At 53.3% G+C, this 21,169-nt stretch overlaps 8 protein-coding genes across 8 annotated transcripts; 3 read left to right on the top strand and 5 right to left on the bottom strand.

The window, feature by feature from the left end:
• Nucleotides 1-320: 320 nt before the first annotated feature.
• PG985_016294 (uncharacterized protein) lies at nt 321-4,510 on the bottom strand (the record flags this gene model as incomplete). Its single annotated transcript, XM_066836060.1, has 7 exons — nt 321-2,049; nt 2,115-2,372; nt 2,428-2,533; nt 2,590-3,156; nt 3,246-3,720; nt 3,934-4,232; nt 4,339-4,510. Coding segments are annotated over 7 exons (3,606 nt in total), but the record flags the coding sequence as incomplete, so codon positions are not given.
• A 651-nt stretch (nt 4,511-5,161) lies between these two features.
• PG985_016293 (uncharacterized protein) lies at nt 5,162-8,885 on the top strand (the record flags this gene model as incomplete). The annotated part of the gene is made up of 11 exons (XM_066836059.1): nt 5,162-5,893; nt 5,951-6,552; nt 6,610-6,688; nt 6,904-7,024; nt 7,087-7,117; nt 7,176-7,354; nt 7,404-8,187; nt 8,246-8,431; nt 8,510-8,615; nt 8,709-8,804; nt 8,862-8,885. 11 exons carry the CDS (start codon nt 5,162-5,164, stop codon nt 8,883-8,885), a joined length of 2,940 nt encoding a protein of 979 aa, XP_066676075.1.
• A 52-nt stretch (nt 8,886-8,937) lies between these two features.
• PG985_016292 (uncharacterized protein) lies at nt 8,938-10,626 on the bottom strand (the record flags this gene model as incomplete). Its single annotated transcript, XM_066836058.1, has 2 exons — nt 8,938-9,752; nt 9,876-10,626. The coding sequence occupies 2 exons, from the start codon at nt 10,624-10,626 to the stop codon at nt 8,938-8,940; spliced, it is 1,566 nt and encodes a 521-aa protein (XP_066676074.1).
• Nucleotides 10,627-11,682: 1,056 nt separating this feature from the next.
• On the bottom strand, nt 11,683-13,272 carry PG985_016291 (uncharacterized protein; the record flags this gene model as incomplete). The annotated part of the gene is made up of 4 exons (XM_066836057.1): nt 11,683-12,787; nt 12,844-12,908; nt 12,979-13,045; nt 13,088-13,272. 4 exons carry the CDS (start codon nt 13,270-13,272, stop codon nt 11,683-11,685), a joined length of 1,422 nt encoding a protein of 473 aa, XP_066676073.1.
• Nucleotides 13,273-14,139: 867 nt separating this feature from the next.
• On the top strand, nt 14,140-15,141 carry PG985_016290 (glycosyltransferase family 32; the record flags this gene model as incomplete). Its single annotated transcript, XM_066836056.1, has 1 exon — nt 14,140-15,141. The coding sequence occupies one exon, from the start codon at nt 14,140-14,142 to the stop codon at nt 15,139-15,141; it is 1,002 nt and encodes a 333-aa protein (XP_066676072.1).
• A 338-nt stretch (nt 15,142-15,479) lies between these two features.
• On the bottom strand, nt 15,480-17,111 carry PG985_016289 (uncharacterized protein; the record flags this gene model as incomplete). The annotated part of the gene is made up of 2 exons (XM_066836055.1): nt 15,480-16,832; nt 16,902-17,111. The coding sequence occupies 2 exons, from the start codon at nt 17,109-17,111 to the stop codon at nt 15,480-15,482; spliced, it is 1,563 nt and encodes a 520-aa protein (XP_066676071.1).
• A 1,229-nt stretch (nt 17,112-18,340) lies between these two features.
• On the top strand, nt 18,341-18,741 carry PG985_016288 (uncharacterized protein; the record flags this gene model as incomplete). Its single annotated transcript, XM_066836054.1, has 2 exons — nt 18,341-18,368; nt 18,455-18,741. 2 exons carry the CDS (start codon nt 18,341-18,343, stop codon nt 18,739-18,741), a joined length of 315 nt encoding a protein of 104 aa, XP_066676070.1.
• A 401-nt stretch (nt 18,742-19,142) lies between these two features.
• PG985_016287 (mannose-6-phosphate isomerase) lies at nt 19,143-20,584 on the bottom strand (the record flags this gene model as incomplete). Its single annotated transcript, XM_066836053.1, has 2 exons — nt 19,143-20,360; nt 20,441-20,584. 2 exons carry the CDS (start codon nt 20,582-20,584, stop codon nt 19,143-19,145), a joined length of 1,362 nt encoding a protein of 453 aa, XP_066676069.1.
• Between the last annotated feature and the right edge of the window lie 585 nt (nt 20,585-21,169).

The following is a 21,169-nucleotide window of genomic DNA, read 5'->3' as shown; positions in this document are numbered from 1 at the left end:
TGACGTCCTACTTGATAGCGATTCACACCTTTATTTGAGGTCTGAGCTGTTTAGTTTGTTCTCGTCCATACTCAGGGCCCTTTGTATGTGTACAGCTACCCACTTACGTACCTTGTCGAGCCACATCGAAACTTCAGTTGAGATTTATGGATTAAATCGGAACACATCAACTTGTAGCACTTCAACAGTCTTATAGAAAGGGGGTTTCCCGCGGTGAGCAAAAGGGCAAACGACAAGCCCGATGAAAAGACTAACTACAAAGTGTATAACCATGTCCAGACCCTTGCGCTATGAAACACTATCTTATGTCGCTTGTGTATTCACGTTTTACCGCCGATTTCTCGCTGTCTCTGAACATCTGCAACCAACTCATTCCACGTCATGCCAAGCCATTTCTTGATGTTCTTGGCACCCTTCTGATCTCGCAACACCAGCCTCTGTCCGATCCAATTGCCCTTACTACCTGTTTTCGCAACCCTTGTATATTTTTGATCGGCTCCATGGAGGAGCAAGAGCTTCGTCAATGCTGCAGCCCGTGCAGAATCCTCGCTAACGGCTGCAAAAAGTGGTGTCCACGTCCCAGAATTCCCCTCTTTGTAGTTCACATATGCGCCGTTATCAAGTAAGTATTCTGCGAGTCTACAAGAACGCGTGGTACGTGCCACAAGAAGAAGCACTCTGCTTTCCCCGTCCTTGCACAAATTTGTTAATGGGACGGTACGACTTAGGAATTGTAGGAGAAGCTCCTCTTTGCGGTTGTCGTTGTTCGTGGCCCTCACCATCTTAGAGAGTACAAAGTGCTGCGATTCTTCTTCGAGCTTTGCAAAACCCTTTACCCAACCATCCAACCAATGCTCAAAGTGAGGCTGAGCATCTGGGATAAGCAAGTTGGGAAAAAGAGAGAGGTAGCTAAAAATGAAGAATTGCCATCTTTTCTCCGGTAGGTCAACAGGGTGACTGATGAACTCTTTGAACGAGTCGAGTGTACTTGGGGTAACAAGGGCTTTAACGAACTCCCTCCTGCTAAACATAGTACTAAAAGACCCTGCATCCATTTCGCTCTTAATGCATTTCGAAACACAAAACTTGAGCAATGGAGCTGACCCAGAGAAGGCGGCTGCGCTGCAGAACTCCAAGAACCATGTGGTAGTTGGAGGTTTGTTTATATCGATATCTTTAGGGAAAATCTTCCTAATACTGTCAATGAGTCCTTCTTTGGCGAGGTCCACCAGAATCAGTCCTGTCTCGTCTGTGTTCGTGCGGACCAGAGAAGGTGCCCGGGCGGTGGTCTTGTGCGCGCGTTCGAGGTGGTCGTCTCGCATCTTCTTGGACAGGAAGCCACCTTCTTCGAACTCGCAACCGGGAATGCCACACTTCCACGGCTTTTCATGGTGCTTCTCGTGGGAGCGTCTTTGCTGAACGTCCTCAAAGCCTGTCCGATGAAAAGAGCAGTTAAGAAGGCCGCATTTGTAAGGCTGCGTACCGTACCACCGTCGTATCCTCGTGTGATTAGAGTTCAACTCTTCCTCGTTGCGGGACGGAAGTGACGCCAGGCCGATATAAAATCGGGATGAGACTCTTGACGTGGTCAACGGATCTAATTCCATCCAAGGAGCGTCCAAAGCCATTCGGTGCTCGGATGACCCCGTGACTCGACGAAATTCCTTTGTACGATGTAGGAAGCTATCCAGCTCTGGGTAGCATTCTGAGAGCGCTTCATAGAGTGATGACACGTCTTCGTCGTCAATGGTGGGTGAAGAATGGTTTTTCCTCGTAACGAGTAGGTTTTCAAGTTGCGCTGCCACTGCTTCTGTGGCTACCTCTTCAGCTTCAGTCTCCTCGAGATAAGCCTGCGTTAAGTGGTCCCACATGTTGGAGGCGAACCAGTTCAGTACGTAGATGCCGTTTAGAATGTTCTCGTAGAACTGATCATCTGACAAGTCCAAGTCGTGGTGATGTTGACAAAGATAAGTGATGCAACGGCTCGCGAGGTCGAGTTTAGCCAGATCCATTTGTATGAAGCCTTTGACTTGCGGACTGAACAAATACCTACTCCAAGGTTAGCATATTCGGAGGTATTCGCAAGGAACATAGGTCGTAGGGGCTGTACGAACTCTTTGACAGTGAAGTGGACAAAACGGGCGTATTCGTCGACAACTTCCACAATTGGGCCACAAATCTCAACTATGTCGAGACTCCCAAACAATCGACCTGATTTCGATGGTCTTTCCACATCGATGCTGAGCGCTTGTTGTATCTCCTGAACCGTGAGGGGTGTTGGGGCGCAGGCAATCCATCCAAGGATTGCACGTGCCTTTTCCCTGCGCGCAGTAGACTTTGACTCATTGATTCTCTGCAGAATCCTGCCATAACTAGATATCGTTAGTCACTCGGTCTATAAGATTTTAGAACTCGGTAAATACTCACGCATCTTCCAGTGTTTCTGGTAACACTGTGAGCTCTTGACGAATGTCCTCGATATGATCAAGGTCTTCAACGCTGCTGAGCACGATGCTAGCATAGAGGAACATTCCTGATCAATTCTGTCAGCGATAAACCCCATTCCATTTATAAGTTAGGCTTCGATACCTTTTGCTTTAGATGCCAGTGGCTTTAAGCAAGCTCCAATTTCGGCCTTTTCTTCAGGCCAAAACCCGCGTCTTGCAAACCATGACCTCATCGAGTCATGAACGAATGCTTCAATACCAGGAGTATTCTGCTTGTTGATTGGCAGATCAGTCGCTCTCTTATTCAGTTTCGCTACCAGATCTGCTTCCGGTCGACTGCTGATGAAGAGCCTCGTCTCGTTCGATGATTCTAATACCAAGATGAGCTGATCTAAAAGCAGAGAACGTTCTATCCTCTCCATCTCGTCCAGCCCGTCTAGGATAAGATATGTTGGCCCTGCACAAGCAAGGATGGTCGAGAGAAAATTCGTGGTGCCTTCAAGACTCTGGTTTGTTTCCGCAGTCCAAGACTGGCACACAACCGTTTGCAGGTCGTAGTCATCGGAGACAACCTGAAAGACGAAGGATTGAAGGACGGAACTTGCAGTTGCTCGAGGATTGTCGTTGTAGCTGAGAAATACAATGGCTTTTCTCGTGGGGGCCCTCAGCGAAAGGGCTTTGGCGACGCTGCTTGCCATGAACGTTTTTCCTGGTGACACGACGAAGCCATGAGTACAAAAACTCATAAACACAGGGGAAAGCTTCCAATGTATGTGGGAAGCAAGGAGTTGAACATACCTGCACCAGGGATGCCTTGTAGCCATAGGATATCCGATGGGATCGAAGACATATCCCTCCATTTCTGGAATGTCGGGTCCTCCAAAAGCCACTCCTCGGTCCCCCTGCAGACACGCCCTTGTAGATCAAGATACCTCTCGATGTATAGTTTAGGTGACAGGTCAGTTTTGATGCGGTGGAACTCCTCATGTTGTCGTCGCCGCGTTTCTTCTTCGAAATGCTTCATAGCTCGCACCCGCACCTCATGCTCACGTTCAATGTGTTCTAGGCGCACTTCGTTCCGCAGAAGACGCGTATGACGATTGATGTGTGAAATGACAACTTTGACCTTGTCGTAGTGCGTGGGCCAAAGTGCTTGAAATAGGGTTTTCCAGCCTGGAAAAGTATGTTGTTTAGAATTGCTTGTTGGTAGGATACGTGAGTGACGCCACTTACGAGGCATTTGAAAGAACTTCATGCACACCTGGTAGAAGTCCTACCGACACTCAGCGTTAGTGCTACTGGAGATTCTTGGAGTGGACAGGATGCCTAAAGACGGACAGATGGTTTATCCTTGCTTTACGAGCAAATGGAAAAGGGAATGAACGAAGCATGCAACCCTCGGAGCACAGGGGTAATGAGAAGTGACTACTGGATCGTGTGGAGTGACCGCTATGATATGACATAATAAACACTGAGGGTTGCTTACCAATATATCCTGGAAGAATAAGACTAGCACCTCCTTCAATATAGCATGCTCACCGAACAGCGCATTTACGCGCTTGAACTCGGGCAATAGCTCGCCAATCTCCCCTAGTGTTTTGGTGATTGCGTCGAAGGAGCGGAGCATGACACTGGTCCATTGAAGCAAAAGCTTGATTGGGCCCCAAATCAAGGCAATAACGTCCGGTTTCACTTGCGCGAAAACCTCGATTACTGCTGCGTACTCCTTGATGCAATCAAGGTAGGGCGATATCTTCTGCAGGTCACGCAGATGCCCTTTTGAACCTGCATACGGTGAGTCATTGGTTTCCGTGGGATATTCGGTGTATATCGAGAGGACAACAAAATTCAAAGTAAAGAAAAACGAAATAAAAGAAACAGATAAGTATACCTTGTTCTTGTTGGATATCAGCTATAACCTTATAGACTTGGTCAACTGTGGCTGTCTGGATTTCCTGGCGGATCTTGTCGTCTTTCAGCTCCACCAGGAATTTGTGTTTTGCCCGCTCGAAAGCGGCGGCGATCCGCTCGTTGGAAGCCAACGCCATGCTGTCTTCGCGTACCTGCCTTCGAGTTGCTAAGAGGATATGATCATCAGTCATCGAGGAAATGGTAAGTGAAGTTAGGAAATTGCGAGACAGTCATATTGATTAAAAAACTATCTAGGTGAGTGTTGCTGCATTCGAGCTTTTCCTGGTCTGCCTCGGCGGTGGCTATGCCTGACCGCCATTTCCGATGCATGCAGGCACAGCCTCAACTTCCCGACTTATGATGACCAATTACATGTATTGAGCTTCGTTCCTAATACAGAACAGTAATCAAATGCATTCTTAATAATTACTACCCAACCTATATTAAGTAACAGGCGGGGGCGAATGTTATTCAATCGAAACTGTCTAGAATAAAATGGTTGGACCATCTTTTCCAGAACGATTCATTTGTAGACAGAAGCATAATGCGAAATAAACCCTTGAAGCTTTTCCTGCATTATGGTACTTGACTAGGCAGACCGCAGTGGCGGTACAGGTGACTTTTGGTGGTGGCGTGTCAGCCCCGGAGGGGGCTATGAGACACCGATCAGAGTGCACTTGCATTGCCACAGAATCCTTTCGCATCTATGTACCTTCTTCGGGGCTGCTTTTCTATATTTCACACATGCCCAAGCCCATGCCACAGCTCTCGCCCAGTTCATTTTCGCTTGTCTAGTACCGACAATGTCCGATGACAAGATATTGGGGAAGCGACAAGCGGACAGCTCCGGCTGGGATGCTGGCCATGACTTGAAGAGGATTCACCGTGAGAATTCCTTGGCAGACCAAGAAACTGCCACCCACCAGTCAGTTGATTCAAGAGTCCTCCCATCATTATCAGATCTATTCGGATCACCATCCCCATGGCCAACAATTGGACATTCGAAAATCGACTCTCTGCCTCATCAGGGCTTTATGGAGTCTCTGAGCTATACGGGGTTCTTTGATGAAGCTCAACAGCATCGGGACAGCAGCTCAGATCTGCTATATGGGTACTCAAACCAATTGGAGGCCTACAATCCTGCATTTCCTGGACAATTCTCCACGCAAATTGAACCGCCATCTGTGCATTGTGTATTGGATCCTCTTGAAGATCCCATGCAGTATAACTTTACGAATGATTCAATCTCTTGCAATCTCAACGCGTCATTTCAGTCCATTGGAGGACAAACAACTGAATTTGACCAGTTTTTCAACGTACCCAGTTTCCAACCGATCTCTACAAGTTTCGTCGAAGTGGCCACCGTCAATGACCTACAAACACTCACACCTCATTACCCCGCGTCAACTCTAGCAGTGAAAGAGCCTGATAGGTCGGGAATTCGTACTTCACCTTGCCCGGAAAGCGCAGAAGAAAGCTCCGACATAAAGACGGGCTCAGAAGGCGAGACGACGATTGATACGTGCTTTGGTGTGGTGAGTAAAAATCCGTACAGATTTTGTCACTACGATGGCTATCTGACAATTACTAAGATCATTACAACCCCAACATGCTTCGCGAGCGGTAACGAGCGGATGTCTTCAGTTGCAGCCAGATTGGACAGTTGCGGGACCTTCCTGAAAATACATGACGAGGCGACTGACAAATATCTTGGTCTACTCAACATGCCCACCTTGTGCGAACTCATGGATTCTGTCTCGATCAGGCTCAAAGCACATATGTCTCCGGTCGAGGAACCAGCGCCGCCGGGAAAACCCAAGAAGAGTAAGGGTGCAGTATCTGGTTCAACTTCCGAGTACAACCTCAGAATTGTGATAGAGGGGTCCAAAGAGGATGGACAAGCTGTGGGCCGCCTCCTTTCAGGGGCTGATTTGTTCTTACAACACCCGTCAGCATCGGAGCGCGATCCTGCTCTCGAGTATTTCAACCCGCAATATCTTGTTCTTCCCGGGGGAAGTATGCCGAATCTCGAAGACCTGGTTATCGAAGATGACGACCAGAAATTGCGCTCGAAGCAGCTAGATGACACAGCCAAGGCGCGACTCTTGAGATTGTTTGATGATGCTAATGTCACTGTTGGCAATGCCATATCCGACATCTCACCCAGTCCTCGTCTGAAGACACCTCTCATGCCGTATGAAAACCCACTTTCAATCTCCATGTCAGCGTAAACAAAGCTAATCTTGAGTAGGCACCAACTGAAGGCTCTCAGCATGATGGTGGAACGAGAGTCCGGCGTCATTGAAAGCGAGCAGTTCCCTCTTCTCTGGGTTCGGGATCAGAACGAACCCGATCAGATACTGTGAAACAATCCTCGTATCGTCCAAGTGATGCGTCTACTAACCCTGGAACTCTAGATATCGTCATCGGATCACCGGTCTCTCCACTCGCATTCCGGGCATTTTGACCGGGGGAATTATAGCAGACGTAGGATTTCATTTTTATTGTCTTTGAGGGTGGATAACATCTAACATTTTATTCATAGGATATGGGTCTGGGAAAGAGTCTCAGTCTGCTGGCTCTGATATGCTCTTCACTGGATCATCATCAAAAGACGGATCCCAAGGAAATGGCTTCATCAACGTTGATCGTCGCTCCCAAGTCAGGTAAGTCCAGGGTTGCAACCCTATTCAACCAAGCAGAAAGACTCACAGATATACCGACACAGTTATAAGCGCGTGGGAAACGCAATCAATAAGGTAAGATATCTCTATTCCAACAACGAACATGGAACCACTAAAACCCATTATCCAATAGGCATATACACAATGGCAGAGTGAGATTGCTGCTCTACCATGGGGCCAACAGAAGCCAACATGGCGGCACCTTTGAAGGATTCGACATTGTCCTCACAACTTACGACACTTTGCGATCCGAGTGCACCCTGAACGGCCCGCTGTATTCACATGCATGGCTACGCTTGGCACTGGATGAGGGTAAGCATGAGTCGATGGAGTCTCAAAAACCTGGCTTACAGTCCCATAGCACACCATATCCGGAACCGGCAATCCCAAATTTTCCAGGCTTGCTGCAATGTCCAAGCAAGATACCGCTGGTGTCTGACGGGGACGCCTGTCCAGAACTCACTCGACGATTATGGATCACTACTAAGCTTCCTGAAAGTCGATCCATTCCAGGACAAGAGTGAATTTGATCGTTGGATAGCGAAGCCTTTCTATAAGAACGATACGCTTTCGCTTGACAGACTAAGATGTCTCATCCTCTCGACTTGTTTCCGACGGACAAAGGCAACGGTCAACCTCTCCAACCCGCTGCCAGAACGTTCGGACATTATCCAAGATGTTAGATTATTTCCCAGTGACCAGAAGATGTACGATTTTTTCAAGAAGATCATTCAGGACAAGGTGACAGGGGCTTCTACAAACAGACATGCATCTCGGGGCCAAACTACGAAGCACGGCGATGTCCTGGCATACATCACCACGCTGAGACGCATCTGCGACCACAGTCAGCTTTTGTCACCAAAGGCCATCGAAACCTGGAGACGAGGCGATTGGGATGATGCGGGCAACACTACAATCTTGGATTCAACCACGTACTGTGATGTATGCGGGGAAGAATACGATGACCTCACATCTCCATCCAGCAGCCAAGGGTCATGCAAGGCCTGTCTTGCCCAGGAGAACCATGGGTCCGCCATCTACACCTCGAATGATGCAAACGTCCCAGCTTCAGCCAAAATTGAAGCACTGGTAGCCAACATTCAGCAGCATAAGACGGGCTTCCAGGGGCAACGGCCTCCCAAGAGGTATTTTTTCGGCTCCGCCAAAACAGCAAGGATACCTACCCACTGACTATTTCGATAGTGTTGTTTTCTCTGCGTGGACCAAGATGCTAGACTTGACCCAACAAGCCCTCCAGTCAAGGGGCTTCAGCTGCCAACGAATCGACGGCCAGACCAGCCTCCAAGGTCGTTCCAATGCGATGAAGGCCTTTGATGAGGATGATGAGTGTACCGTTATGTTGGCTACTATTGGAAGCGCAGGAGAAGGGTAAACCACAAATCCCCTACGAACCAATAGAACAACGCTGACCATTGCAATGTTCACTAAGCGTCGACTTCACCACAGCACAGTACGTGCATCTCCTGGAGCCCCACTGGAACCCAATGGCCGAAGCGCAAGCGGTGGACAGAGTACACCGGATAGGCCAGACGAGACCAGTCACAGTCATCAGGTACATAGTACCGACCTCGATCGAGAGCGTGAGTCGATTTCCTTTCTCCCAGGCCAGCCCTGTCTTATCACCCGTGACTAAACCCGGACCCAGTACATTCAATGGGTGCAGCAGGACAAGATGCGCACCATCAACATGTCCCTCGACACCATCAGTGACGCCGACAAGGCGGAGGAGAAGAGGTGGGAGGTAAGTGATTCCCTTTAAATGTGTGACGTAGAAGTGGGAGCTAACACACTGCTACAGAGACTGAAGAAGTATTTACAATAGAGCACTGGAGTGAGCAGGCCGACTGGTTATAGAACTCTCAAATTGACATAGATTACACCCTCTCGCCGCGATCAATCTCCTCTTGTGCCCTCCTCTGATCCTCCTGCTCCAACGTTTCATCCTCGAAAAGGTAGTCGAAGATCATAGCCTCCTCATCGGCATTGAAGACGAGCCGTTGCACCAGCAGCCGCAGGGACGCGTCCGAGTCGATGGGGTTCGTCGACTTCATGCTGGCCCGGATGCCGGCGATGCACATCGAGCGGGCCTCGACCAGGTCGGGAAAGGCCCACGCGGAGCGGGCGCGGAAGTAGGCGATCATGTCGCGGAGCTGCCGGTCGACGAGGGGGTTTTCCAACAATTTGCGGTCCGCGTCGGTCTCGAAGTCCATAGAGTTGAAAATGGCGTTCGGTTCCGTCTTCCACCTGGTCGTGCCCGTGTAATACTCCGCACCCCGTTGGATCATATCGGTCAATATCTTTTTTCCCCCGCGCTTGTTAGTCGATGGATGGCCCTCTGGAGTTCTTCTACAGATAAAGAAGAGGAAGGAAAAACTTACAAAGCCTACACCGTCCAGGTTGTGCGTAAGCCCGGTGTTCTCCTTGAAGTCCGCGTTGGCCGGGTCGTCGGCTTTGTACTCTACGCCGCGTCCGAAGTCGATGAGCTTGAGGAGCGGGGTGATCTCGTGCTCCTTGTCCCCGGGTATCAGCTGGCCGATGAGCACGTTGGCCCCCTTCATCGAGTCCTGCGCCAGGCCGCTCGGCGGTGGGGGCCCGGCGGCCCCCGGCGTTTTCGACACGTGTTCTCTCTTGGTCTTATCTACGCCGACGAACTGGTCCCGGTAGCCCATGGCTGTACAAGCCCGGACCACTGTTCATATAATCACACACGTCCCTGTCAGTTTCTGGTCGTCCAAGAAAAGGGGATGCAGGGGGTTACGGCTGCGGCGAGGGATGCGGGAGCGGGTAAAGAAAGAAAGGGAAAAGCACCTACAGCACAAGGCAAAGTACCATATCATACGGTCAGGGATGCGAAGATCAACAAACTTGAAACGTTTGATGAGCTGCTCCAGCGTGCCGTGTTCCAAATACTCCATGACGATGACCGGCTTCTTCAGCAGCTGGCCGGCCCCGGCGTTGTCCTTGTCGTCGTCCCACAAGCTCCAGTACGCGGGGTCGGTCTGGATGATGTGCTCGGCGTAGTGCATCTTCCGGAGCCAGCCCATCTCGTTCTCGAGGTCCGCGTCGTTGCTCGTCGACGCGTCCTCTTCGGTGTCGAGCGCGTACTTGACCACCAGGCTCTTGGCCAGCACCTCGCCGCCGTCTTCATCCTGGTCGAACTTGTCGAAGAGCACGGTGCCGCCGTGGTTGCCCACCGCGATCGGCCTCCGGAACTTGAGGCCCGCGTTGGTGAAGTAGGTCTTGACGTCTTGCAGTCGGTCCCAGGCGACGTCGCTGGTCTGGGAGCCCCCCTTTTCGCTTCCCTGCGCGGCGTTGTAGTCGATCATGCTGCTCGTGTTGTAGGGTTCCAGGCTTAGGCCCGACATCTCGTCGGCCGTCGCGCCAACGGGACTGCCGGGACTCGCCTTGCTGCCGTTATCGCTTCGCTGGGCGTTGTAGTCAATCATGTTACTAGTGTTGTAAGGCCTCAGGCTAAGGCCTGACATCTCGTCGGCCGACACGCCGACAGGACTGTCGGAACGGTTGTCTACGTTCATGTCATCGGGGCCCGGGGTTGAAGTCATGGTTCGTCAGTACTGCTGAGGCAATACACCAGCGCATTATCCGATGGGTAGTTATGCGGCTCTGCAAGTATGCGAAACCAGTCGCACTTGGAAATGGGAAACAAAACCTAGAACACCAATGACGAGTACGTAAACTTATCCACGGAATTAATTACAAGAACAGCATGCTAATGCTGGCCACTATGGCTCAAACGCGATGGCTAGGAATTTGCAAACAATAGGCTGCTCTCTCTTTGATCTCTTTTCTGGCCGGTTCATACCAGGCTGGCCCCGCTGGTTCGAATAACTCTTTGTCCTCTTTGATGTTGGAATTGGCATGACTGTCTTTGTTTGCTTGTTTTGTTTGCGGGCATTGACGATACTGAAGCGCTGACGGACATGGAATATTCCATAAAAATATGTATTCTGGAGGGAGGCTGCTATGCGGATGATACAATAGTACAATGGTTCAACAACCTACCTTCCATCGATCCAAAGTCCCAATAAGCCCATGCCGCGGCTCCGACGCCGTGTTGCTAGCTTTCCTGTATCTCTGTTTCACCTGCGATCTACTGACTATCATGGGCCTATGAGTTTGTACTTGCCTACAGACTAGGAGCCCAAGACTAGGAGCCCAAGACACTGCGAGGCACGACAGCGTATATAGAGGGTGTTCAACAAGGCAAAAAACATACAACACCGAGGATTCCCAGGTCGTCACCGACCCTAGTACTAATTCGGCTCTCTGCTGCTTATATATGGGAGAGCGGACGGGATCCCTAGTATTCAGCAGGATATGGTCGTATGTGAAAGAAAGTGTCTCATTGGCGGTCTATATACAAAGAAAGACGCCATATCATCCTGCTGGATGACCATATTGGTTGGAGAGGACATGCATCCCTAACGAAACATCCCGTTTTGCTCCAGGACCTCAAACCAGGCAATCATGTCTCCAACAATCAGTCACGGTTCCAGAAGATAGTTCTGAGTTAGGTATAGAACTATAACGTCTCATAAAAAGGGTGTATCATTATGCAACATACTATGCTTCAGTAAATTCAGCTCTCGCGACCACCACTAGCACCGAACCTCGGCGAACCGCCGAAACTCGGCACCCTCCAAGAACCGGCCCATGGCCCCTAGCTCCAGCCCCACCAGAACCTCCAGCCCGTCGTCGCCGGGCCGCCGCGGCATGATCATAACAATGCCATCGGCCCCCTCGCCGGGCATCCGGAACCCCTCGGGGGATCCCAAGTCGCGACCCCAGCTCTGCGCGTAGACCTTGATGTCGGCCCAGGACGTCGACACGATGTCGGGCCCCAGGAAGGCGTTGAACGTCAGCTTGTAGTCGGCCGGGTCGGCCCGCGACCCGAGCAGCCCCAACGTCTCCGAGACCCGGCTCGGCGTGTCGTACCGCTGCAGCGACGTGCGTATGGCGGCGGCGGCGCGCTTCAATCCTCCTCCGCTGGCCAGGAGCTCCGACACCGGAAGCCGGTCCGTCATGCTGGGCATGGAGCCGTTGCCCAGATAGGTCGGCGGCAGCGGCGGGCTCGTGCGGCTGCGGATGTTGACGGCGTAGGCGAAAGCCGATACTTTACCGTCCACGTCAGAAGAGGGGTTGCGGGCCGCCGTCATCTGGCACCAGAGAAAGGCGCTCATGGCATCGTTGGTCGAATAGGCGGCGGCCTCCTGCTTCAGCTCTGCGAGCTTGGCCCCGGAGAAGTACAAGATGCGACACTGCATAGGCGGCATCTGGAAAGCAGCCGGCGGTGGCGCATTTTCGTCGGCTGGCACCGTTGGCTGCTTCTCGTCGGGCTTGAGAAGGTACTCGGGGAAGCCGTCCATGGACGCGGGCGGTGTGCCCTGCATCAGGGCACTCCGGTCGGTGGACCGGGCGTCGGGGGAGGCAAAAGCCTTGCTGTCACTTGCGACAGCCGCCGTGTTCTGGGCCCAAATGCCGAGGATGGTCTCGAGGGCCGTGGCATCACCTGCAGAGTGGTGGAAGGCAACGGTAAGCAAGAGTCCGCCCTCGATGAAGTTGGCCTGGGCCGCCATGACGGGCGAGGGCGGCTCTGGCATGACGCCGAGGGGGGACAGTTGGGCTGTCGAGAACTTGTCGAGGGGAAACCCCTGCGCTTTCAAGTCGGCATACGACGGCATGTCCTTGGCCAGATCTTTGCAGCTGTTGGCCTTGTCAGTGTGCGTTCTACATTGTCGTGTTCTTTAAACGGTACGGACCCAATCGCAACACCACCTTGGGACGAGCCCACAATCTGAACTCTGTCTTGGCCGGGACCAGACCCCTATATTCAAGTCAGCAAGGATGCCGACAAATGGCTACTGGCGCCAAGATAGCGGCCATGGGGTACCCACAATGTTCCCGGCGATCCATGGGACAGCATGGATAGTGTGCGCCAACCCTGCACGCAAATTCTCAAATCTGGGAGAGGATCAGTAAGGACATGACCATGGGTCGTCGTACGGGGTAAAAGGGCTGACCAACACTTGTTTCGTGTCAGCTTCTGACGATAGAGGGAAGCAGAGAATCCAGCGGGTGCCGTAGACTCTTGGCATTACCAGGTCCAACGGCGTCAATTCCTGGTCGGACGATGGCGTGGGCAGCTGGAACATGGCCAGTGCCACGAAGTCTTTTTGGTCATTCCCCATGGTTGGTCGTGGTTGCAAAACGATGACGATGTTTGGTATGGTGATCTATGTAGCAAGGACTGAAAGTGAGAGTTGCGTGAAAGGACTGGGACACGATGGATGAAGCAGGTGGGAGCGGTGAGCTCATTTGAATACAAACTTACCCCACCACCAGTCGTTCAGCATAGGAACCTTGAAACGAGCGGTGCCTCGCCATTGAATTGAGACGAGCAGGGGTCAGGAGTATCTGATTGCTCTAGATAGTAGTAGGGTAGTAGCCGCAGTAGATGCGCATGGCGATGCGAACTATTGACCCAAAAAAGTCAATCTTGGACAGGATCAGATCAGCTTGGGGGTGGGTGGCAGGTGGGTGCATTGGAGAAGAACCACGTTAGCGCATGCGGCTCAATTGCACATGAACCACCCTCACACCATCGCATTGGGATATATATAGATCAACTGGTGATAGATACATAAAAAGAAGCATAATTTACAACGTTCCTATCATAAACAATTGATGCGCGCTTGTTCATTATTGAATTGCATTCAATGTTTGGTCCATCAATCGGAAGACATTCTATGGAGGGGACCAGCAGGGGGCCCACTTCTCCGGGGGACGTTCTAAGTCGGGTGTGCCTTCCTTCACAGCGTCACAGTGAATGCAGTCCTGTGCACTTGATTGGAAATTCGCGTGGGCTCATGTTTGCCAAATGCCCAGTCTGCGGTAGACAGGAGACGGCGTCCAACATAGGCTTCAGCCGTCCTTCCTAAGCTGCGCATCTCGTCGCAATCCCTCCTCCTGCCACCCTGATCTACACCAAGATACGAGCGGTTCTTCGAGCAACCTTCCGTTCGTCGGCGACGCCTTTGCTTCCGCCAGGCGCTCCAATGCGCATCTCAACCATCAGCTCGGCATACTGGAGACGTGGAATCAGGTACATCTTCGCCCCCTTCAAGAGTCGCAATGGCCAAATCCTGGTTCTCCTAGTCCTCATGTGCCTTGCATCCTGGGCTTCGCTGAAATGGGAGCCTCCTCTGTTTTTCTCGCCGCCTCCAGATCCACCGCAAAGGGCCAACTTGAGAACTTCGCAGATCCCCCAGAGGATCTGGCAGATACAGCTCCCCATGCCCGAGTCCATACCGGCGACGGGGATACGCCGTGAAACCCACGTCCGCTCCTGGCTCCGCCAAAACCCGCATCACACTTACATCCGCCTTGGCATTGACGACGCCCGCGAGTTCATCCAACTGCACTACGCGGACCGACCCGAGTACCTTGAAACCTACGAGGCCCTTCAGAACCCCGCCCTCAAGTCCGACTTGCTGCGCTATCTGGTGCTTGCCGCAGCCGGTGGCGTGTACAGCGACCTAGACACCAGAGCCCTCAAGCCTATCGACCAATGGATCCCCGACGCCTACCAACCGCATGCCAGACTCCTTATCGGATTCGAGTGGGACCAACGGGACGGAAAGCTCCCACGATACTTCTTCTACCCGATCCAGTTCCAGCAGTGGACCATAGCAGCAGCACCCGGTCATCCGCTTTTGCAAGATATGTTGGATTACGTCTTCGTCCAGCTGGAGAACCTGACAAGGGTCCACAACACGACACTAGAATCGCTGCAGTTTACCGACGAGGAGATCTGGACGGCCACCGGCCCCCGGGCATGGACGGAGACGATCTGGCGATATCTCAGACGGCATGAGGGCTTGGCCAACCTGACGGCCCTTTCATGCCTGCAAGAGCCAAGGCTGTTCGGGGACGTCCTGGTCTATCCCATCAACGCGTTTGGATCCGGACAGTCTCATTCGGGCAGCTACCGCTGGCTCACGCCTAAAGATGGGCTGGTGAAGCACTACTTCGACGGGTCTTGGCGCGTGCAGATGTAACATGGGTTGCCGCAAACATTAATAGAGACTCATCAGGGCTTAATGAGCAACGCAATCCTTGTCATGCTGCTTTTACTTCGGCACTGTTGGGTTGTGGAACAGTTTCAGGCGTCAAGGGTTGGCGGGTGTAGACAGGACGGAATTATATTGGTGGTCTGGCGCCATGTCTTCATAGAACATAAGAGCTTGTGACAAAGTAGGGAATACCTCAATCTCGGTAATCGAATACATAGAATATTCGCGTGTCAGTCTTGGTGGTTTCTTTGCTGTGTTATTATCGCTCCTACTACTAACCAAAAATTTAACGATTGTGAGTAATCGTCTCTGTCCGCTACCAACTACTCGTCATTACCCTTTACCTTCCGCCAAGGTGGTAATACGTTCAGACTATCAAAGCGCTCCCAATTCGGTTTCTCGGGCCCGTACTTTCGACGTTTCGCCCAGCCGCCTTCGTCCCATACGTCCCAGGCGGCCTGGCGGAGGACTTCGGACCGCGTCGCGAGCTCGGCCTTCCACTCGGGCGGCAGCGCGTCGTACCGCGCCTCGAGGTCCTGGCCTCCGATCATGTAGCCCGTCTCCCCCGTTCGTTTCAGGTCCAGCGCCAGCAGCCGGTCGGGCGGCAAAGGATAGGCGCCAGAGGGTTTCGAGTAGACGAGCGAGGGCCAGTCCGGGTTACCCGCAAGGTCGGTCCCGTCGCGGCGGGGGAGTCCCTTCCGACGGCCCTTCAGATTAACTTCGGGCGCGAGCGGCCCGGGTGTTCCTTGTTCCCGTGGCAGCGGCTGCGCCAGCTTGTCTAGTCGTTCCCAATCGGGCTCCGGCATGTGATCGCGCGCCGAGAGCTGGGGCCAGATGCCCTGCTCCCACTGGTCCCACGCCGCGAGGCGGACCGCCTCGGCCCGCGCCTCGTACGCGGCTTGCTCGTCCGCCTCTAGCGCATGGTACTGGTCCGAGAGCGCGACGGCGGGCAGCGGCTTCTTAGTCCCGTTTTTCCGCATCAGGTCCCGCATGAACAGATTCTTGGACGAGAGCGGGTAGAAGCCGCCGTCGTAGCGGAAGAAGCCGGGCCAGTGGCGTTGGCCGGTCACGGGGTATACTCCGTCGCGGCGCGTGGGCTCAAAGTAGCCGGATGAGTCATCCCGGGTCGGGGGCTCGGGCGTCGGATCGCGGGGCGGCGGCGGTGGGGAGGGGGTCCTTCTCGGCGCGGTGATGCAGTCGGGGAGTTTGCGGAAGCCGTAGGGCTCGAACATTTGTACGTAGAGTCCGGTCTCCCCGTTCTCTTCCGCGGCTAAATACCTTGCATAGCCCGCTTTGCGCATCTCGGGGTCGTTCATAAGGTAGGCTTGGACTTGGTGGAAGAGGCCCGCGTCGATGCCTTCCTGGTCAGCGATCAAGCGGCAGGCCTCACTGTTGCCGGGGAAATTCTGCCAACCGAAATGCTGCATTTGGTGGACTACGAACTCCTGGGCTAACAGCATAACCTCGTCAAAGTTCAGCGACTGGACCGAGGCTTTCGCTTTGGCCATGAGATCCGAGGCCTGACTGATGGCGCCGCCGGAAGCCTTACTAATCGCCGCGTGGAGCTCGTCCAGTTTCATCCATCCCATAGCTTCGTACTTTTCGGCCAAGGTGAGTGACTTTGGGTAAGCCAGGGCTTTTCCTACGGCATCTCCACGACTCAGGAGGAGAGTGCGCTGGATAAATCTTGGTCAGACTAATAACTGCATTTGCAGGATCCTGCAGGGGTTGCTATGTTTTCATACCTCGTCTTCGGTCAGTTCGTCATTGCGCGAGCCAGCCTTCTCGTACAGTTCTTGGGGGATTTCGAGGCCTTTTTCAGGCCCTCGTTGTCGTAGCCGGATATTCCCCCAGTGTGGGATGCCGTTCGGAAAGTATTTTGGGTATGGTTCCGTGTAGAATTGAGGATACACGATACCACCGGGGTAATCTGGATCCTCCTCTAGCGGGGGCATAATGGATGGCTCTTCGAGACGAGAGGGGGGATGTTAAATTCAGAATCGAGATGAGCGTTGCGTAGCACGAGAGAGAGGAATGAGACGATAGAATGGGCAGAATGGGCAACTGAATAGTCTATGAGTTGACCCAACCACGAAAATGAAGGAATCGAGCCACCAGATCTCAAGTAGGTAGGTATGTTAGTGCGTATTTATGTCCAGTACTCACTCACTACCTGCTAACTGTCTAGGCACATGTGGGCTCGGCTGCCTAGAGGTTTGTTTCCATAAAAGGACCGGGCTGTGGTAGCTGAGATGTGGATAAAGGCCCACTCGGCTAGAAACTTGCGTCACTTCAGTTCGGCGCCGTGGTGTACCGGCTCCTGCTTTGGGATTTCCTTAAGTTCACTGTATTGCATGGTATCGCGGAAGAGTAGCCGACCCGGTTCATGTTCTCTTTCGCCTGCATCTTCGTCGTGCTCCGGAGTTACGTAACTTAGGATATGCAGATAGGTCTTGGCGAGATCTGATTAGGTATTAGGCAGCTGACTGGACAACACATGCCCTTTTGCCCGGTGAAGGGTTTGATATAGTTGAATCCAGGTCTGACCTGACGATGTGACGATGAGGCCCCTATCCTCTTCATCGGCGTCCTTGGTCACCCCTGATATGGTGCCGAGCAGTTCATCTGCCCGAAAAACCTGCAAAGGTTTGTTCGGGGCAAGGCCAACACCAGTAGGTAGGTACGCAGCCATAATACGGGCAACATTGTCGGCTGTAATGCTACCAGCCCTTCTCTTTTGGAAAGAGAGGTCTCAACCTGAAAAGCGCGACAGCGTGTTTTTAATTACGGCCCAGAGGGTTGCCCTTGGTGATATGAAGCCACAGCCCTATCCCTGACCCCTCCTGTATTCAATGGACAACAAGTGAGCAACAAGTGAGAAGAAAGTGGTTCATTGTTCCAGTCAAGTTTGTTTCCTCCGCGAAGGTTGTGCCTGATCATACAATCCAACATTGAATACAAGCTACGGGGGGACAAACAACAGTACAGCTCGGCTCCGCCGCAGCAACAATCTCTCTCTTTACTCCCACTCTCACCTGGAGACAGCCCCCCCAGCCAACTATCAACCTTTTCCCAACTTCTTCCGACCTATGGCACCAGCTCGTCAACAAAATCACACGTTACCTCATCTCATTTCAACTTGCCAGCGCAGCCATCTTGACGTGTACAGTAAATGAAGAACAAGATGTCTGGTTCGCCTGCCATCATGCAAGGTTGGTCAATTACTTGGAGCCCATCCTCCCACCCTCATCCGTTGGAAAATGAAACAACAGACTAACTTCCTACCCTCGATAACCAGACTTCGCCAGCCGCGCCGCCAAAGCCGGCATCCGTCTCGGCCCGGCTCCCCCACACCCTCCTCGCTTTCCTGGCCATGGTGTCATCGACCCGGAGGAGATGAAACGGGCTGCCATGAAACTGATCGCCATGAAACGAAGTGAGGAGGAGGAGCGGAAGTTGGCGGAGAAGGCGTTCCAGAAGCTGCGCGAGGTATATCCGCAGAAACAGCAGCAGCAGCAGCAGCAGCAGCACACGCACAAGCGAGCATCCAGCAGCGGTTCAAGCATCCTCATCAAGCTTGACTAGGGAAAGCCTGTCTATGATTCCATCTGTCGCTCATGCTCAGATGCCTCCCCCATCCTTCCGACCTCGACATCTTGGCCATTAGTATCTCAACGTTGCGACAGACGAGACGACTTTGGAGGGTTTGGGAATCTCCGTCATGGACAAGTTGAATTGGACCACAGGCTTTGCAAGCTTGGACAAACATTGTTTGGCCTTAACAGGAATGTAGGGCCACATCATTAAGAGTAGGCTTCCTACCAATCACAAGACTCATAAAGTCGCAATAGTGATCAATAAGAACGCACGTTCATGGTATCTCTGCATCCTCTCGGACGCAATCGTAAATTACTTTTCAACTGTCTCTACTATAACGCTTTCACGTAACGTGCACGTATTATTCTGTACCTCATCCTTCCCTCCATCTACAGCTTCTCCTCGTTGCCACCCTCATCCACCTCGCAAAACGCCTTGAAGGTGATGAACTCATCCTCCTTGCCGCCCTCGGACTCAAGCACGAGCTCGGCGGTGGCGCCGACAAAGTAGACGTAGCCCTCCTTGATCTCCTTGGAGGTGGGCCCGACCGAGATCTTGCCCTTGCCGCCGGTGCAGATGACGATGCTGGGCCCGTCGATGGGGTCGAACGTGGCCTTGGCGGCGTCGCCCCGCAGGACCGTGCGGATGACGCTGAACTCGTCGATGGGCGGGTCGTACAGGGTCGCCTCCGAGTTGGAGCTGTAAGCGGCGCGGTTCATCACGATGTAGGGGTACTCGCGGGGCGCCATCTTCTGCTCCTCGATGGGCGCATAGTCGTACGTCAACAGGTCGACGAGGGTCTGGACGTCCTTGAACTTGGGCGTGAAGCCGGCGCGCACCACGTTGTCGCTCGCCGCCATGCACTCGATGATGTCGCCCGACAGGTAGGCGTGGATATCGTCGGCCTTGAGGAACATGGCCTCGCCGGGCGACAGCTGGACGTAGTTGAGGAAGAACAGGACGAACAGGCCGATGTCCTCGGGGAACTGCGTGTTCAGGCGCGCGACCAGCTCCGACAACACGGCGCCGCTGGCGGACTCGACGCCGCCGTTGGCGAAGTCGGCGCCCTTGGTCTCGGCGTCGGCGACCAGACTCTTGGACGCCGCGGCGATCTCCTGGGGCTCGGACTTCATGAGCGCCGCGAAGGCAGACTTGAGGGCGCGCTTGTTCTGAGTGGTGGAGTCGGACGAGTCGTCGCCCTCCTGGCCGCGGACGGTGGCGATGAAGGCCTTGGCGTCATCCTCGCCGACGAGCTGGCGCAGGGCGGGCACAGCAGACAGGAAGTGGGCGATCTCGGCCAGGGGGCGGAAGCCGCAGAGGCCCTCGAAGTCGGTGACGGCGATGGTCATCTCGGGCTTGTGGTTGTCGTCGGGGTAGTTCTTGGGGTCCTTGGCGTGCAGCTGCTCGGCCAGCTTCTTGTTGGGGTGCGCCTGGATGGAGAGGGCCTTGTTGATCGACAGGACCTTGAAGAGGAAAGGGAGCTTGGCGCCGTACCGGGCCTTGATCGTGGACGACAGCAGGGCCTCGTTCGTATCAACCATGTCCAGCAGCGTCCGGCCCGTTTCCAGGTCCTTGGAGGGGTTGGAGGGATGCGTGCCCATCCATAGCTACCAGAGATGGCATATGTCAGCTAGATGGGACTGAAGATATGCGCCGGTAGCACTGCAACTATTGAGGCTTGACATACCTCGGCGTAGGGCTTCTCAGATTGAACGCTGAAGTCGGCAGCTGGGGTAGCGGCGGCGAATCTAGCGGCGGCCGAGTCGGAGCCAATCTTGCCCCAGTCATAGGAGTTGACGCCGCATTGCAGACGGAAGAGAGGGACCTGCATTGTGACGGGTGGATATGGGAAATGGCCGATCAAGCGGTAATGCGATTTGATGTTGGTCTCGTCGGGTCCTTGGTAATCGGGTTTGGGTGATTTGTTTGTTTACAACTGATGATGCAACTGCTTTCCTCGGGTCAATCTCTACCAATGATGGTTGGAGTCGTCGGTACTCCGGTGAAGCTTGAATTGCATAGCTCGTACCTTGCCTAGGTGCATCTAGCAGCAGCAGAGCTCAGCATGACATGACCTGGATGAACCCCGCTATCAGTGCCAGTGCTTGAGCTGCCTGAATCTGATGTATCCTGGCCTTATGTCGTGCAGCCCCTCGTTTCTTCCCCACGTGGAGCTATGGCCATTTTGTCGATCTTCCTTATCGTCGTCACCGCCTGCCATTGCTGGCGCGATAAGCGCGCGTGGCCCGAATGCAACCTCCAGGCCGTCGCAGATCCGCTTTCGCCTTGTTTGTCCATAGTCTGGTTTTAGTCGCGACTCCAGTCCACACTTCCAGTCCACCTTCATCTCGTCTCCCAACGCCTAAACTGGTGCTGCCCATTGAGGGCAATTGCGACCGTCTAATAATGAGTGCTA

This window comes from Apiospora marii (genome assembly GCF_038362585.1).
Source record: "Apiospora marii strain CBS 49790 chromosome Unknown utg000014l_segment0_segment0, whole genome shotgun sequence".
Classification (NCBI taxonomy): domain Eukaryota; kingdom Fungi; phylum Ascomycota; class Sordariomycetes; order Amphisphaeriales; family Apiosporaceae; genus Apiospora; species Apiospora marii.
Note: the sequence above shows the minus strand (reverse complement) of the source record. Positions and strands in the feature narration are given on the sequence as shown.